The 19,990-nt window shown below is 31.2% G+C and overlaps 1 protein-coding gene across 1 annotated transcript in view; it reads right to left on the bottom strand.

Moving 5' to 3' along the window:
- Nucleotides 1–19,990, bottom strand: part of Dmd (dystrophin) — a 1,847,711-nt gene that overhangs the window by 1,239,274 nt on the left and 588,447 nt on the right. Inside the window, 2 exon segments of the mRNA XM_038316167.1 lie at nt 17,745–17,927; nt 18,774–18,926. Of these exon segments, the coding sequence (XP_038172095.1) occupies nt 17,745–17,927; nt 18,774–18,926 (336 nt within the window).

The raw sequence follows: 19,990 nt of genomic DNA, 5'->3' as shown, positions 1-19,990 counted from the left end.
ATCTTGATGTGAACTCCATATTACTCCACAACAACAAAAAATCAAATAAAATAATTATTTCCTTTATAAATATATCATTAGATTAAAATGTAACAGGGTATTCAGATTTTAATAAATCAAAACAACCCAAAAACTCTGGTTGGAAAGAAGTGGAAAGAATTGGGAAAGGAGAACGATGATCAAAACCTATTTTATGAAAAATTACTTTATATATATATATATGTGTGTGTGTGTGTGTGTGTGTGTGTGTGTGTGTGTGTGCGTGTGTGTGTGTGTGTGTGCGTGTGTATGTATGTCTATATGTTTGGTGAGGAACTTTGACACTACAGCTATCAGAAGATATCAATTCCAACAACTGCATTGATAATTATCTTACAATGTTGATTAAGACTGGTTATTAAGTAGTTTGAAATGCAAATTGTATAAGTCACTTAATTCATTTTTATAATACAGCTATTTGGCTTTTTGATCAACAGTAACTTTTGTTATATGTACTTCGAGCCTACATGTGCAATTTATCTCTCAACCCAGATCAAGGTTTATAAACAAAAGCACCTAGTGTAAACTGTGCCAAATGAATAAATTTTATTGTATGTGCACATGTGTATGCAAACACAAAAATGAAAACATTGAGGAAGTGAAAAGGTGCATCATATATATGTGTTCACTATCTTTTCTCAGATGAACAGACTTAGCCTGAAAAAGTCATGAATAATTTCTCAAATCCAGTAGACTACAAACATCAAGGACTTCAGTTTATAAAGATTCACATGGAGGAACATAAATTATAAATTAGAAGGCATGTGAAAAATATGTTAATTTTTGACACAAAAAGAGACAGAAATTACAGAGCTGACAATTTTTACATGTCTATGTTGGGTGGTTATTAGAGCCAACTGAAAAAAGTTCTGCTTGAGTTCACAATGAGTAAATACTTGTTTCTTTGGTAAATTACCGAACAGAATGGAATCATCACTACATGCATTTGTTTGACAAAACAGGTATGTGTTTTATTCATATTTTCACTGGAAATGTTATAACTACTCTTCATTAGAAAAATATTCCATTGTTATTATTGCCTCTTATTCTATGATCCTTCAACAAAACCTTTTAACTTGAATTCACTTTTGATAAAAAAAAATCATACTCTTTCACTTAAGCATGATAAAAACTAAGAATTTCAAGAATTGCATGGATACAAAGAGAGATAAAAAGCTGGGTCCAAGGAAGATGCACTAGAGGAAATAGTAAAGATTTCTGATAAAAATTAAATGACAGCCCATAAACTGAGTGTAGTGACAGAAAGTCAATTTGCTCTATTTTTTTAAAAGTTTTCATGATGATGATTTGATAGAAGAGAATAGTTATGGCTAAACTAAAATGGAAGTTCTGGACAGTCTACTAGATGAAGAAAGCTATAGCTAAGAATAAAGTATAGAATTAAACAAATAAGCTCAGAGGCACAGACACTGGCTATAAGAGAGTAGGTATATAATGACATGAAAGATAAGGTGGTACATATATTTTAATTAGAAGGGACAATTTTCCTGTGCTAAAAAGCATATTAAAGATCATAGATGGTGCCGGGCGGTGGTGGCGCACGCCTTTAATCCCAGCACTCGGGAGGCAGAGGCAGGCGGATCTCTGTGAGTTCGAGGCCAGCCTGGTCTACAAGAGCTAGGTCCAGGACAGGCTCTAAAAAAGCTGCAGAGAAACCCTGTCTCGAAAAACCAAAAAAAAAAAAAAAAAAAAAAAGATCATAGATGGCTTCTAAGGTTGTAGTTATGACTCAATGGGTAAAGGTGTTTGTTCTAGGGGCAGAAATGATATAAATATAGGACTTATATATGAAATTCTCAAATATATTTTTAAAATCAAATTAAAAGAAAGAAGATAAAACTATGTTTCTAAAGTCAAGGTGTAAAAAATCTTGAGATATGGCAATAGTTTTATGCAATTTAAGGTATAATTGAAAACAGCACATAATAATTAGCCAATAGTCTAGACTCCTTTTAACATTCAAAATAACTTTACATCTCTGCAGTAAAAACGAAGAATTAAAAAAAGATTTTATTTTTGGAATGTAGTTAAAATATAGGAAATAAAATACAAATGAATGTCCTCAGGCATTTTCTCAAAATCGTGCTGCATATTTACAAACTAACATTTGTATGGCTATGCACAACAATATTAATAGCTTTATAGTATGCAGCATATGTGATATGGATCTGTATGTATGTTGCACGTTCACAAAGAGAAACGTACATGTACAGCAGTAGTTCGTGCTGTATGCTAATAATATTTCATTATTTATTATTCACTTTTATGCATAAGTAGGTAGAGATGTATGAGTTTTATTAAATTATTTGCAAAGAATAACTACAAAAATAAAATGAATTGTTCAAAAATATAGATGAATCTAATGGAACATTCTCTTTCATTTTATCTTCTTCTACCCCTTCCTGTCTCTCTTCCCCTTTCTTTTGGCATTGTCCAATGCTAAAGAATGCCTAATGACCATGTGTTCCCCACTCATTTAACTTCCTATTATTTCCCATTTTGGTCACTTCTTATTTCTCTTTCACAACTAAATATAGAAAAATGTGATTATTAAATTTATTAGACCTATCTCCATATTCAGAGAGAAAAACATATATTTAAAAACTTGAAATGTCCTTTCACAAAAAAAACGGGAGCTAGTTTGCAGGTACAGTTTCGAGTCCAGAGGTGTCCTGGTTTTTTGTTTTTGTTTGTTTGTTTGTTTTGTATTTGGAGCTGCTATCAGACATTCTCTCAAAATAAGATAAGTCATAAGAATGATATTTTTATTTTCAAAATAGAAATGTTGCTGTGCATAATGAGCCTATCGTATTTGATAATATTTTTAGCATAAATATACTTTACCTGTATACAGACCATCAAATCTCTTTATGGTCATTGAAGAAAATCATTTCCTCTTACACCAAATATACTAGATTCTTAGAGGTTTTGGTGCTTGATGACATCTTGGAATTAGTGTACTCCACATTATCAACCTGGTAATTTCGCCTGAACTATCTTGTTCTGTCAGTGTTCCAGGAAAGAATTATCACTGAAATTTTGTAATATAAAAATGTAAGCAAGAATTACAATGTAAGTATCTACTGATCTTCAGAGAATTTACAAAATTTAATTTGAAGAAAACATTTTCATATAATACACTTTCTATTAGATATACTGAAATAGTAATTAATTGAAGTATTAGTTGTATACTTTGCTTTCAAATTCTAATTGGAAATTCAGTGTAGTATAGTGCTTACCCAGAAGCCATGCTATTTTTACTTCTCAAAAGTTCCTGGAATACTGATTTACTGTGCTTACATTTTGTATCTGTACAAATTACCTTTTTTGAAAGAACACTGAGTAAGACGATGAATGTTTTTACATTTTGTACTCTGCAAAAGAGCTATGTTAAGTATTTTTTCGTTATAACGATCTGCAAAGGAATTTATTAATATTAACATAAAAAATTATATTTGCCCAACTTTTAAACTCATTTTTTCCAATTTGGAAATGACATAGAAAAAAATCACATTTGTCTCAGATTAAATTAATTTAGTGTTTGCATTTTCTTGCATATAATGCTATCATAAGTTCATTATATTGTTAAAAAATCATTTATATCTAAAGAATGGAATTTATAAGTAAGAAATTACCATGTTGTTACATTGATTCTTTGTAGTTATTTTGAGCATATATTACAGATGAATTGGGATACTTTAATTATACTCTCTCTGCATGCTGTTTGTCTTATATCTCTTCCTTATATGAGATAAAGAAAAATTCCAATTTCATTACAGTGAATTAATCTTGTAGGATGACTATTCACAGTACAAATGCTCATAAAAATTATATGTAATATTGGGTTTTGATGCTTTCCTTTCCTCATTCACGTTTCTAGCCTAGATCCTTGTTGGAATAGTATATGTTCATCTGAATTCGTTTGTCCATATTGGTCTTGTGTTAACATAGTGTACTATGGACCAATAAAAACCTTCCAAAAATTAAGAGAACTATCCAATGTTTTCATCCTTCACTTGTTATATCAAGTAGCACTATAGAAACAATAGTAATAAAATGAAAGAAAAGAATCTCTATATAATTCACTCTAATATCTCTAAAACTGTAGGAAGCCTTAAGTGAGGAATAAACACATTTCCTACTAATGTAGTCTGTGAAAATCTCCAACATTTTGTGTCTATATTTCTTATTTACTACTGAAATCTTCTGATTATGGTTGAATAGCACTTGGGCATCACTGAAAAGAGAATAGAGATTAAGTAATTTAAGACTATAGGGAATTTCAAATTTTACAGAATGACAGATTGATGCCATTCATTTATTCATTCATCTTACATCTGATCTGCTAGGGGTGAGCCCATATATTGAGGAGATAGTTAACAAGGCCACTCCATTCACCTATACTCAAACAGTGGGGAGAAAAATGTAAGGAAGTAGGAATATATATATATATATATACTTTCAGATTACAGAAAGTGATATAAAGATGGGGCTGATAGTATAGACTATAATGGAGATGGCTATAAGAATATTGCAGATATTATTGGGCACTGCAGTAGGTAATGTATAGAGTTTCTCTGCACTCTGCATTTTGTGAGATGGTAGAATACAGCAAAGAGTGATCCATGTTGTGAAGATTCAAATACATCTGAGGTAATCAGCTGAACTATATCTTAATTTACCTAACATCATTTGGTGAGACACTGCCATTTTTATGTTTTTTGTTGTTTTTAAACAAAATTATGTAAGTATAGCTGCACAGGTTAATTTTTGAATCATTCATTCTACTCCATTAGTCTACATGTATTATGACGGCCAGCATAAAGTTATCTTTGTCAAAATAGTTCAAAAGTATAAGTCAGTTCCTATGATAATTTCAATACTGTTACTTATATTTATGATTTCCTTGGGTATTTTGATGCTTTAGTGTTTCATTATATATTTTAGGATTTCATTTTCTAGTTCAGTGAGGAAGTCATTGGCAATTTACTAGGTATTGTGTTGAATCTGTGACCACTTTAGGGAATGTAGCCATTATTCACAATGTTAATTCATCCAGTCTTCTTTAACTGGTTTCTTTATACCTCTTGCTCTGTTTATTGCTACATGCCTTATATGCTTTTGAAACTTGTATGATGAGTTAACTTCTCAGGATTTAACTATTGTATAAAAAAATTACTAAATTTTACATACCTTTTTGTATTCTGCTAATTTGATAGCAATATTACCACTTCCAAGGTTTTTCTGATAGAGTGTTTAGGGTACTTTAAGTATGGAATAATATATCCTGAAAATAGGGGTATTTTATCTCCTTCCATACCTATAAACCTTTCTATTTCTTTATATTGTCTTATTGTTCCATTTAAAGATTAGAGAAAATACTGATATGGTAACTAACAGGATAACAACAGCCCTATACTGCATGGTAACAAACAAAAAGTCTCTTACTAGAAGCTGCTATCTTCTTTTGGAATTGTTGACCAGTGAGACACCAAGGAACGCTGCTTCAGAAAGATTACAGGAAATATATCACCAGTGTTTTTAGTTAGTCTCCAGAACCTAGAGTGTAAAGACCCTATTTCAGAAGACACCGTGTACTTCAGTCATAGAGCATGGGAAAATTAACCTGGTACTGACTTGTAAACTTCCTCCTGGTACATAGATTTCATAGGGACGGAAGGTGGCATTCATAATACTGGAGGAAAAAAGTATTCATCTGTCTTAACAATCTCACCCATTTCTGAACCTTCATTACTGGGCTAGCATGTAATTATTTACTGGCCTCGTATAAGTAACATTAATTTTATGGGAGTAACTATAAACTTTCTGATTTGAATTAAGCCATATTCTAATAGATGAAACATATATTATACCAAAACTGGGCCATGAACTTTTTGCTAGAAATTTCTTGGGCCCTAGGGGGAACAAACTACTTTTATTCTGCAAAATAGATACTGAACCAATAAAATAAGCTTTCTCTGAGTCATCATTAGAAAGGTTCTGTCTGAAGTAGATAGTGATCAACACAGAGACAAACAACTGGCAAGGTGTAGAAAATGAGAGACTACAGAATACTCAACACTAAAGGGAACATATGTATTATACCCTTCTTCCCTAGTTGCAGGAATTATTGCAGAAGAGGGGCATAAAATGTGTAAAATCACTGGGTGATGGGTGGCTACAAAGACTCAATGTCTTCTGGACACCTCAGGGCAACTACACATATGATTCACAGTGGTCCCAGTATAGAGCTGCTAGGTACAAAATGCTATCACTAGCATAAGAGTTTCTGGTAATTCTTACCTTCTAGAAGAAAGACCAGTTTTCTCTGAGTGTAGCTCCTATATAAGTCAAAAACACTCCAGTGGAAGGCTACATAAATATGAATATTTGGACACCACAAATTGGCCATGATTAAAAACCAAATAAACAAATCTAATTGTTTGCAAAAACAAACAAATATAAAACAAGATACAAAGTTTGTGGAAATTAGAATTGATTGAGGAAGAGTTGTAGAAAAGAGGATGAATATGATTAAAACATGTTGTACAAAATTCTTAGAAAATGAATCAAAGTATTTTAAGAAAAGAGCAAAGAGGGTGGAATTTGGTATGGTACCATGCACTTACAACCAGAGCTTTCTGGAGGAAGCAGCAAAGGGATTGCACATAGGTTAAAGATACCCTGATCTACACAGAAAGTTTTTAGCCATCTAGATTTATACAGGAAGACCCTGTCTCAAACAAAGGAACAAGTAAAGACCAGAAAGAGTTGGAATGAAAAGAATTCCAATAGTACATGAAGTAATCATAAGAACTGACAAAGTCAGTTATGTGAAATTAAAGGCTTCTGGACAGCAAGATAAACAATTAAACAAGTGGAAAGAGAAATTAAATAATGGGAGAAAATCTGCCAACAAAAATTAGAATATGACCCATGTGTACTACTCTTCAAAATACATTCAAAGGAGTTTGAGTCATATCACAAAGGCACTTGCACAGCTTTGATAGAGCACTATACAATAGCAAAGACATAAAATTGACCTAGATGCTCACAAGTGATGGATAAAAAATGTATGATTGAGCATCCTTTGGGTATTTACCCTAAAGTAGTATTGCTGGGTTTTGAGGAAGGTTGTTTCCTAATTTCTTGAGACATCACCATACTAATATCTAGAGGGAATGTACCAGTTTGTAGTCCCACCAGCAGTGCAGCAGTGCTCCCTTTACCCCATATCTTTTCTAGCATAAGTTGTCATCAGTGTTTTTTATCTTGGCCATTCTTGGTCTATAATATAAGGATGTTATTCTGCCATAAAAATATAAAAATATGAAATATGTAGGAAATTTATGTAAGTGATGAATGGGAAATCATCATGTTAAACTTTATGTGTAGATTCTAGATTCTTATAGATCTTTATCTCTCTCACTCTCATGTGTGTGTATGTTTGTGTGTGTGTGTGTGTGAGAGAGAGAGAGAGAGAGAGAGAGAGAGAGAGAGAGAGAGAGAGAGAGAGAGAGGAAATTAGAAGGGTGTTCATGGTGGTAAAAAACGGAGAAGAAGAAGAAGAAGAAGAAGAAGAAGAAGAAGAAGAAGAAGAAGAAGAAGAAGAAGAAGAAGAAGAAGAAGAAGAAGGGCAATAAAATAAAAGTAGCATGAAGGAAGGACAACACAGGATACCCACTGAAGTGAGTGAGGAGTGTCAAAATGACAAATATATATACATATATGTATATATATATACATATATACATGTATATAATGAAACACAATTGTCTGTATCCTTTTTTAATGAAATTAATTTTTTAAAGAATGTGAAAGATGCTGAGTGGTGGTGGAACATGCCTTTAATCCTAGCTCTTGGGAGTCAGAGTCAGGTGGATTTCTGTGAGTTTGATATCAGCCTGGTCTATGAAGTTGAGTTCCTGGACAGCCAGGACTCTTAAACAGAGAAGCTTTCTCTTGAAAAACCAGACAAAGAAAATAAGAAAGATTAACATAGTACAGTTGATAATCTTCACATTTCAAGTATGTGTGTGATTGTTTAGATTCTAGTCATTTAACATATTTTGAATTATATATGATGCAGGAAATAATTGTAAATACTGGTGAGTAATTGAAGGTTTGCAATGGAGACATTCTATTAGTCAAAAGGATTATTATGAAAACTTATTTTCATGAATACCCTAGCATCTTTCCTAAAAATGTATTCTAGCATTAAGTATTGATGCATTACTACACAACACACAATTAATAATAGCTCTGAGTTTTCAATTAATTTGAATAAGTTATACTTAGAAAGAAATACACATTAGGTCTTCATATAATTCATGGTCTTATATTAAAATTACTTGCATTATTATAGCTATCATGTTTGTGTTTATTTTATTCTAATTTTAGAAATTAAAATGTTATTTATGATTTTGCTTATGGCACTAATTTAAGAATTCAATCAGCTTAGACTCTTGTTTAGTTATCTATTAAACATGTCTGTTACTTAAAGGGTATAGACCTCATCTCAAAAGATTAAATAAAGAAATAAAAACAATATTTTCTTACAAAATCATGTCATACAATAGTCTATATATGAACAAGTGCACTTGAATTATTACAAATAAAATATTATAACCATTTTATGTTGAGAATCATTTGACTCATGTAGAAGCAGAAGAACTTTGAGATAATTTAGCAAACATGAAGATATATTCTTGCTTTTATAGTAAAAGGGAAAGTGGGAAATGTACTATACATACTTGGATTCATTTTATTCATCTCTGCTCAGAATAAATTGCATACAATGAAAATCTTAAGTAATCTTTGACGAATCAGAATCCCAGATGGTATGAGCAATTTAATTATTTTTAACCATTTGTTTGAGGACTGCTAAGAAGAATATTTCCAACCCTGTTACAAAAACGGTTTGAGCTCCCTCCCAGCTGCTGTTCCATATTTACAAAGGAAATTTGGATTGGAGAAAATTACACTTTTTATTGTTGTTTTGCAAATGGAGGTCAAATTGCTGAGCATAAATTCTTGTTCTTTTTCCATCTTCATTGTGTGAATTAGATTTATCAAATATCACGTTTTTTGTATGATTGCTGTGGATGTTCCGTTTCTATTTTATGTTTTGTGTTGTCTAGCATATAACAGACACTGGAAAAATGTTTGCTAAAGAAAAGGGATACCAAGCCATTGTATCCAAAATAAAACTTCGGATTATTTGTAGTCATCTAGTAAATGCATGCAATTCCAATATCAGAGCATCCTTAATTTTATTTAGTTTCTCTTTAAAACATAACAGAAAACTGAAACATACAAATTAAAAGTACCACTAAAATCTAATGGCAAGGAAAATCATTTGATAGTTATAATCAAAGCTGTATCTTCAAGTTGGATTCCTTTCTCTTAAATTTCTTGGAACTAATGTAAATGACTGAAACTTGTCTTGCTTAGAATGATGTTGCTCTTGTAGATCTGTATTAGAAAGATCTATCGATAGACCTCATATTATCAAGTGACTGGTACTTCAGACAATAAGATAACAGATAATTACAACCATTTCTATTTTATAGTAGAAACATTTTATCTAATCTTATTTATAAAAAATAATTACCTCATTGTTATTATTTAGTTTTATGTCATGAAATAAGTTTTGTGACTTATAGCACACTAAATCCAGTGGTAATCAGAGTGTGATGATATCCAAATGAATTATATTTTCTATTTTCCAATAAATATATATATATATATATGTATATATACTAAAATTCCAAATTTTAATTGGATCAAAAATAATGTTTATTGACATGTAATAGTCCTAGAAAATGTATGATTCTTGCTTTTAATTAACATTTCTTTATAATATATTTATTTTACTTGATAACCCAACCTGACGGTCTATTATTATAAGAACGGTAACAATATTTTTACTAATGTTTATATGTGGTACACAAAATAGTATAATGACTGTAGTCCATATTCATAGCATAAATTCATGGCATTAGTACGTCTATAATTATAAACCAAATTTAGCAATAGTCTACTATAAAATAATTTTATAGTTTGACACATTTATTATTATAATAATCAAAGTTTACTGTTCTATTGATATTCAGCCCTTTATATATCATATTGCATAAAATAATAAGGTTCTTTTAACTTCCATTAATATTTACTTATAATTCCATCTATTTTTATACATAGTAATGCATTTGGGCTAGGGTGAGTCAGTAAACTAAAAGGCTTGTGTTAATATAACTACATAGAAATCCTAGTTAATACAATTAATATTCTCATGGTTCAGGTTCTTGCTTATAATAACCATTTTGTCTACATATATATATATACATATATACATATATACTTTGTAGACAAAATGGTTAACATTTTTTAGAAATATATATTTCTACAATTCAGAGATTTTATACTCTATTTAGTTCGTATCAAAAAGTGACTGTAAACTATTAACATACACTGTGAATCTATACCAGTTCTAACACTACAAAATTTTATCAAGGATTTTATTAATAAGCTCATGAATTATGTGCACACATATATTATATATGTATTCATCAATTTGTTTTCTAGAACACAGAACTGCAAAAATTATTCTGTATTATTAGATTTATCTTCCATTGCAGAAAGATAATTATCAATAAGGCTACATATAAAAATAGTGAAAACATTTGTGAAGTGTGAATATGGAGGTAGGAACTGTGTTGTTGGTGCCCTTGATAGAAGAGTGAGAGAGCGATTAACAGAGAGGGAGAGGGAGAGAGAGAGAGAGAGAGAGAGAGAGAGAGAGAGAGAGAGAGAGAGAGAGAGAGAGAAAGAGAGAGAGATTTGTTGAGAATATTTTGAATAAATACTTAAAGACCAAAATGGAAGCACCTATGCAGACAAACAGGGAAGAAGAATGCTTTAGGCAGAGAGAACATGTAATGTGAGATGTATTGAAGTTACAGTGAAGATCACTTTAGGCGGAGAAGAATAACGCAATATAATGAGAATGTTAGAGCTGAGCAGTGACCTAGCCAGGTACTATTAGGTTTCGTAATTTATGGAAGCATTTTACAATTCACTTTAAAATAAACAAGAATCAATTGAAAGGTTTTGATGTGACATATATAATGTATATTTTCAAATGATGATCCTGTTCATATTAACAATAGCTAAAGTGGATGAAGATTTTTGGCTGAAAATTAAATAGAGTTAATAAGGCGATTCATGAAAGAGTAATGGTGTTGATTTTTAAGATGTAGTGATCTCAACTTAGAGCTTGTTATAAAGTCATGAAAACATCAAGACATATGTAATGAAGATAAAAGGTAGTAAATACCCAAGGACTGGTCACAGAAACATTTCATCTTTAAAGGAGAGAGGGAAGTGTCTATGATCAATAGTGATTACCAAGAAACAGATGAGCAATAGACTAGGCTAGCTCCAATGAATAGCTTTCTCAGGCATGTCACATGGCACCAGTACCAAGAATGTTAATTCCCTTATGTTTCATGTATTTATAAATGAGTTAATTGTATGTAAAATGTAGTTCTTACACAGATTTTTCTGTTTCCTATCTGTTCTATTTCTCTGCTACGTAAATGTTCCACCTCTGGTTACTTTGCTGTCTAAAACAAAACTTCCATGTCTATTCAATGAGATTCTTATGTTAGTTAATTCACTTCTCATCTGAAAATAAGTTTATTTCAGTACTACCCTTTGTGTGTTTGAGTATAAGTATGTTTTTTTGCAGGTTCATTTGTGTGTGCAGGTGTGTGCACAGGTGTTCTTGAAGAGGAAATATCCTAGCTACTGTCATTGTTCCTCAAATGTCATCACTCTGAATATTTTAGTTCATAAAAGAGACTATTTAGAAAAACAAGAGCCTGAGAGATCCAACTGCCTTAGGTAGGATCACAAATTCATGTCATAATATCTGGATTTTTCTCTCGATTCTGGGGACTAAATTCAATTCCTCATGCTTGTGCAACAACCACGTTATCCTGAGCTGTCTGTCCACTCTTCAAAGCTTTACTTTGAAGAGTTGCCTTAAATGTTAAACTTCAAGTTCATAGATAGGTATTTTATTTGTTCACTATTTTTGGTTTATACCAAAGCTCTAAAATTAGTTGTAATTTTTCTTTTTAGTGTTTCTTAAATCTGTATGTCTTTTCAAAATCACCTAAAACTTCTATGTTTTAGAATTCATTACCTTTAATGATAATGGGCTTTATATGTCTCTATCTATCTATATATTATTTTACATGCTTGAGGTTTGCTCAGTTTCTCAGTTGGAGTACTAGAAGTCTTAATGATTTTAGAAAATCTTAAACAGTTGTAATCTCAGAAATTGTTTTTCTTCCTATGTGAGTAGAATTTCTCTATTCTCCTTGGTATTTTGAAGGTAGCTCATAAGATTCGAAACTTTGACATGGAGTTTATTTTTATCTCCATAATGCATCTAGTACAAACCTATGTATAATTCTTGCCTTTAACTCTCCCAAAATATTTGCATAGCCATTAGGTTCAATATCATAGATGATTATTTATTTATGTTTACATTTGGAAGAATGGGTTTCCTCTGAACTCATATTTATCCAGAATCCCCATGCATTGTAAAATGAGGGGTAAAAATTAGTCATTATACTGTCCTCTTAGAAATTCATTCTAGCTTACATATATCTCTTTCCTAAGTATCCACTGAAGTTTCAAGCTACACAAATAGAAGAAGAAGCAAAAAAATATTATCAAAACCACAGAAACGATTACCATCATCAAAATCTATTAAAAATAGATTTATAGAATCTTAACATATGTAATTTTCCTCTTAACCTTTGTGATATGTTAATTACAGTATTTAAGCTGAGCAGATGAAAATTCTATAACCAAGTGACTCCTGGGTCAATAATTCCCTTGCCAACTACTATTAGTCTTTTATATTCACAACCTCATTTACAGAAGAAAAATTTGTCTCTAAATAAGAACATTGTTTATTTTCCAAGGATGTTGCATTGACAGCTGATAACCTTTGTTTTAACTTCAACATGAATAAAAATATCTATGTGTAATTATGCAAAGAAAATGCTTTCCCTTTTTTTCTCAAGAGTAACTTCTCTTCACTATGCAGTAGAAAACAGAATATAAAAATTGTGCTTTGAGGATAAGTATGAATTCTAGGATCTGACATTATTTTACATAAGGTGTTGGAAAAGAGCACTGAAATTAATTTTTGTGTATTTCTGTTTAACATTAAGACAGTTACAAGCAATGAAAGAATAAAGGTAACTTGATACTTTTACTATACTGTTTTAATAATGAATAATAGTTCCTTATAACTCCACCAAACATGAATTGCTCTCCATTATTTTCCATCATATTGTTCCTCATCAAACATGAATCCTATCAGCAATCTCAAATGGCATTTTCACTTTCTACTGCACCTGTTGGAATATGAGGGCCTATAGATTCTATTCCTCTCATAAAAGTTAGGGCACTCTAATGTTAGATATTCTGAGACATTATAGAATAAGGACACTTTGCTTAATTCTGTTTTCCAACAAATACTTGAATATAAGTCTTTATTCCTTCTACATTCAGAAACTATTGGATTCATTTGATGTCCTATGTCTCTTAGGTATGAATTTGGATAATTTCAGTAGCAATATAAACAATATGAGGATGTCAAAATAATCAAACTGAATGCTTAAGGAACAAAGAGAAAATACTGTACAAAATTTTTAATTCATAAGTTAGTAGAAAAAACTGTCCACAGTATAAACATTTTACATAGTTAAGGAATAATTTTCATTATGTTTTTAGTGATTTTTTAAAGTGAATATTATGAAACATTAATTTCCAACAACTTTTTAGGAACAAATGTTTTGGTAATACATACTGTCGATCTTGTCAATATGTTTTCTGATTACTCTCGTATAACAAAAGCTTTCCTTCTTGATATATTATTGAAACTCAGTTCATAGTCACTCTTTAAGATCCTAGTCTTAAGTTCATTCCCATAGCATCCCTACTTTCGGAGAACTGGTAATAAAAGCACTTCTTGGGCAGTAGTCTCCATATCCCATTTTGTATTTATAAAGTATTTTTAAAGCAGAAACTATTAAAAGATTGTATGTCAAAGATTCTGTATTCATTGTTCCTAAATGAAATGATGACTAAATGAGTAATAATAGATACAAACTTATAGATTTAAAAGAGTTCACCACAAATCAAACTTTAAAAATACTGGAATGGAAATAAAATCAATGTGCTTCAATATAGAAGAGACATATTTATGTGAGTATATCAGCACAATAGCAGAAATAGAGATAAATATTCCATAATTGGTGATAAACAATAGAGTTCCTAGAATTTTGCTGAAAGTGTAAGAGACATTAGTGACTTAGCAGCAATGTTTTAGATCAGAAGGAACACATTTGTCTTACAGCAAAGATTGTAGTGTTGTTGGAAAGACATTGAAAGTAGAAATTGGAATTAGAGGTTGTTGAAATAACCCAGAAGAGAGTTAATGTTTTCGATTATAGTATCTGTAATGCAGATAGCAATAAATGATCTGATTCAAGGTCAAGGTAAATTAAAAAGGAATTTAAGCTTAACATTATGTAATATGAGATAAAAAAGAATGGATGTTGCCTGTGTTTAGACCTAAATAAAGGATAGCTTATTTTACTAAAATCTGGGGAGTTTTGTGGGCACCAGTTAAGATAGATGGGACTCCGGGAAACCATTATTCTGTATCAGGCTATACTGTGTTTGAGATACCTCCAAGATATGAAAAGTAAGATACTAAATTTAATGTTTGGGGATTTAAAATTTTTAATGATGGTACCATATATGTGAAATTTGTTAGCAAGATTCCCAGGGAAACTTGAATAGTTTTTGAAAAGACAGCAGTAGTAGATTTTTATGCAATGTGATAAGTCATGTAAACTAAAATCAATTCCAAGTTATTAATGCCACATAATTATATAAAATATTGTCTTTTCATCATATTCTCTAATTTTACAGTCTGGAACCCTTCAGATGAGTATCATAGAACACTTTTTATTATAGTTTCCAAGCCGTTTAGAATTTTCAGCAAAGCAAAGTTACCTTAGTACATTCTAATTTATAAATATATTTTTACTAAACTAGGTATATGATTTTCTGCTATGGAGCTTATGAAGCCTATACATTTTTAACTTAGTCTTTATTTTAATGAAGATGATAAAACTTTAATAAGAACTTTATCAGCCGGGTGGTGATAGTGCACACCTTTAATCCTAGCACTAGGGCTCAGGAGGCAGAGGCAGGCAAATCTCTGTGAGTTTGAGGCCAGTCTGACCTACAAGAGCTAGTTCTAGAACAGGCTGCAAAGCTAGAGAAACTATGTCTTGAAAAACAAAATAAAATAAAATAAAATAAAAAAGAAAGAAAATTTCATAAGAGCTTTATCCAAAAATTTGTGTAGACTCATACCCTTCGTTGATTGAGACAAAAGTTTTGTCTGAAATATCTGCTAATATTATTTGATACCATAAAAAATACTTGCCCATAGATCAATGTGTATTGATCACAATAGATTAAATAAGGTTATTGTTTTCATCCTTTTTTCAATTTTTTATTTTTTTTCTTTTTTAAAAAATAAAAATATTGTTGTCATTTTAAACAAATAACTCATAATGAGCCTAACTTTCCTATTGGCTTAAAAGTCACTGCTTCAAATGTGTATATTGTATCTCTAACTTAAAAACAAAAAATATTTTCTATAAGCTAATTTAATAAGCTAAGAGCTTTTTTATAACTGTTCTATCAAATAAAAACAAAATTATTCTACTCGGACATAGGGAGGTAGTTCCAAAGGAAAATACTCACCTTGAAAGGATGATTGCTGGGATTTGAGTTCAAGTACCAGAGCCATGCATATTATCTAATCTAATAATATATATCTAATTATATATATTATACTTGCTACATATTATGTTATATATTATTATTATTGACATGGCTGTATATGTTTGGACTCTAAGCACTAAAGAGGCAAGAGGATGGATTCTTGGGTCTCCTGGTAGATAAATTAGCCTAGATAACTTATTGGCTTCCAGGCTAATCTGAAACCCATTCTTCTCCTACCAATAATTGGAATTTAAAGAACAGTTGGCTGGAACCTGGACAACAACATCCAAAGCTTTCTTCTCACTTAGAGTTCAACCTGCACCCACACACGTGCACATTTAACAACACCTACATTTGCAACCACATACACATGAACATCCACACTTCCTTATATACAGAAATTATTCTACCATGTTTGTTGCCTGCTATTGTAAGCTTCAGCGATTTATGAAATATTATGCTTATAATATTAAATATGAAAGATCATAGACTTTAATGTTCAGTCAGCTAAACTTAAGACTCAAGGTAAAATAATTCCAGAATTTCCCTTTTTATTTTTAATTTTTATATTTTAAGGCAGGTTGACTGACCTTGATGTCCTGGTTCTGGTACCTAAACCTCATAACTGCAGTAACTACAGACATGTACCACCATGACTGACTAGTATTTCTTAAATTATTTTGTTTTCAATTTATTTGTAATACTTAGCTGCAATTAAACTTTAGACTATTGAATTTCATAAAAACCGCATACTTAGGAACTTTTTTAAGAATATAAAAAGAAGCCACAATAATATGCCATGTATTGTCCCATACGCATTCAGAAAAGAGTTATTTTAATTTCTTTAGGCATGTTACAGTACACTGTAATAAATGAAATTAATAATATCACAGAAAAGATATCATTTTGGAATTGAATCCCATGCAGTTTTTAGTTACACAAAGCAAAACAATCATTTTGTCTCAGACATTTATATCCTGGGTTTGTGATGCGGACTTCCTGGAAATGCAGATGATGGTCATTCTTCTTTACCTTCTAAGAACTTGAGTAAGGAAGAAAAGTATATTGGTCAAAAAGTCTCTGTTGCTTCTACCCTGCTATGAATAATAAAAAATGATTACAGAATTTTGAATTGCCTTTTCCAAGAAGGTATCAGAAATGGTCCATTCTGTTGTTTAAAAGGACTCTCTTCCTTTTGGATTCTAGTGCTCTAGTGATGACAATTTTATTTAATCTTCCATCAAATAACAACTTATCATGAACCATTTGGTTTGTCTAATAAGCAAGGTGACCCACTAAATGCCTAATCCAAGAGTAAAGACTGTAGTAGTAATATCTAAGGCAATGAGATGACCTTATGTATGTCAAAATAACATATTTCATAAAATAGCTTTATTCAGAATATATACAGTAAGAAAGTAAAATTAGCATGGGATGATCTCAGGAAAGCAATGCATATTTCTGAATTAGACAGTGAAGTAAATAAATGTATGAGAAATTGACAAATTCACATTGCCAATGTTATGAAAAATGATGCAGCAAAAGAAATTAAGATGTTTATATTTTCTCTTTCATTTTGAATAAGGGTCCTTTTCCTATCGCTTGTCCTTTGGTCTTTAATCTTGAAAATTAAGCTTTTGAGTTACAGAAGCCCAAAGTGAGGGGAACTACTCACTTTTAGAATGTGCAATAGAAGTTTGTTATTGAGCCTAGATTTTTGGTGCTGTTAGTAGGCTTCTGTTAATAGAGTAGTAGTTGCAAACACATACGTGGGTTTGCCAGTAACAACTCACAATTTGTGCAAAGTTGAGTCTTCGAAACTGAGCAAAACTGCTCTCAATGTCCCGCCAGCGCTTGCTGAGCTGGATCTGAGTTGGCTCCACTGCCATTGCGGCCCCATTCTCAGACAAGCCCTCAGCTTGCCTGCGCACTGCATTCAGCTCCTCTTTCTTCTTCTGCAATTCACGATCAATTTCCTATTGAGCAAAATCAATACAGGGCCCAGGGCAGTTAGCTAACCACATCAACCGACCTACAAGTAGCAAATACTTCTCTCAGAAATTTCATAGGCTGTTGTTCCTTTTTTTGTATTTTCATCATTTCGAAATAATGGAAGGTGTCACTGTCATCCTCACCCAGTAATCCAAATATAATTTTATTATCATTTGAATGCTCAGTGTTAGATATTCTAATTAGATTATTAAATGTTTCTTAGCATTCTGTTTCTTTTGAATTTTTCTGGTGCTTTGAGAATTGACCCAAATTTAGAGGATTCTTTACTTATTTCCTAGGGATAATTCATATAGAATATAATTTAAAGGGTAAGTGACTACTTTATTTTTAAGGTTTGAGGAAATCAACAGAGAATGAAGCAAAATAAAAAGTGTAAAATAATAACAGAAAGAAAACATCTTTGGACAATTTGCAAATAAATCTATAGAGATTTGACAGTGATATGAAAAGATGTTCTGATGAAATGAATGTGCTAACACGAGAAAGAAGTCGTCCATGTACCGATAAGTCATTAGTTCATCTGGAACAAAGATACACAGAGTCAATTACAATTGGGCCAGAAAACACATGACAGTAAATAATTCATTTCACATTGTCTAACGTTTTATTCATTCAACATTACGTCAATTCAATAACACTCAGTACAATACAGTTACTGAAACAAAACACAATACAAAGAAATACATCAAAGCACAGAGCAAGCTTATAGAGGAAACCAGACACATTTTATACATGATCCTTGTAGGTTACGTTAATGTAGTTAAAATCGAGCAGCAAAATCTAGTATTGCCATTCTAAAACAACGTTACCTTTATTTTCCTTTCATCTCTGGGTTCAGGTAGGCTGGCTAATTGTTTTTCAATGTCATCCAAGCATTTCAGGAGATCATCAGCCTGCCTCTTGTACTGATACCATTGGTGAGAAATTTCTAGGGCTTTTTTTCTTCTTTGAGACCTCAAATCCTGTTCATGATGCAGATATTATTAAAATATCAATATATGTGGATAATATACTCTTTCTGCAGTTATTTATGAAAACTAAGTTGAGACCTATTTTTAATTGCTTTGTAAAAATCACATCTAAATACACACAGAGACAAATTATTAAATTATGTATTTATGCCTTAAGATCTATGTACAGAAGCTAAGAAACATTAATAACACAAAATATTATTCTTTGAATATTCAAACTTGATTACAAATCTTTTTACATTTAATTAAGTCTTAATTATCTAAGAAAATGATTGCATAGTACATTTGAAACAATTTCATATATAAATACAATAAATATAACCAGTTAGTTACAAAAACATTGAGCTACACTTGACTTTTAAAATACTTAAAATTCTCCTGAGTAAATTGGGAGCATGGGGACCTTGGGAGAGGGTTGAAGAGGAAGGGAGAGACAAAGAGAGGAGCAGAGAAAAATGTAGAGCTCAATAAAAAAATCAATAAAAAATTCTAAAATGTATATGTTCAGCTTGAGGCTTACCGACAAAATTAACACATACTATATATATTCATGGTTTTAGAAATGTCTATAAAGTTAGGTCATTAATATTGTTGCTTAAAATTTTAGTTATTTTGGAAACTGAAGAAATGTCTCTGTAGTTATGAATATTGGAAGGTCCTGGTTTGACTCCCAGTACCCATATAGCTGCTCACAACCATCTGTAACTCCAGTCCCAGAGGATCAGATACCATCTTCTGGCCTCTGTGGGCAATTCATAGACATTGTACACAGAAAAACATACAGGAAAAATACTCATATACATAAAAATTGAAATCAATATAATAATTTTAATTAGTTATTTTAAAGTTTTTACATGTTTATGTGTAGAAGTATATCTATTCTTTATAAAGCTATGATTGTACATGAAATTAAATATTAGACAACCCTTATTTTTATTTCAATGCAAGCTTAGGCAACATTTTTATTATAGTAGATCATATTCAAAGTATAAAAACAATTGGTATTTCAAAAAGAGTGAAAAGTTTTCAATCAACTTGGTGATAAAAAAAACAAA

The sequence above is a fragment of the Arvicola amphibius genome, chromosome X (genome assembly GCF_903992535.2).
Source record: "Arvicola amphibius chromosome X, mArvAmp1.2, whole genome shotgun sequence".
Lineage (NCBI taxonomy): Eukaryota > Metazoa > Chordata > Mammalia > Rodentia > Cricetidae > Arvicola > Arvicola amphibius.
Note: the sequence above shows the minus strand (reverse complement) of the source record. Positions and strands in the feature narration are given on the sequence as shown.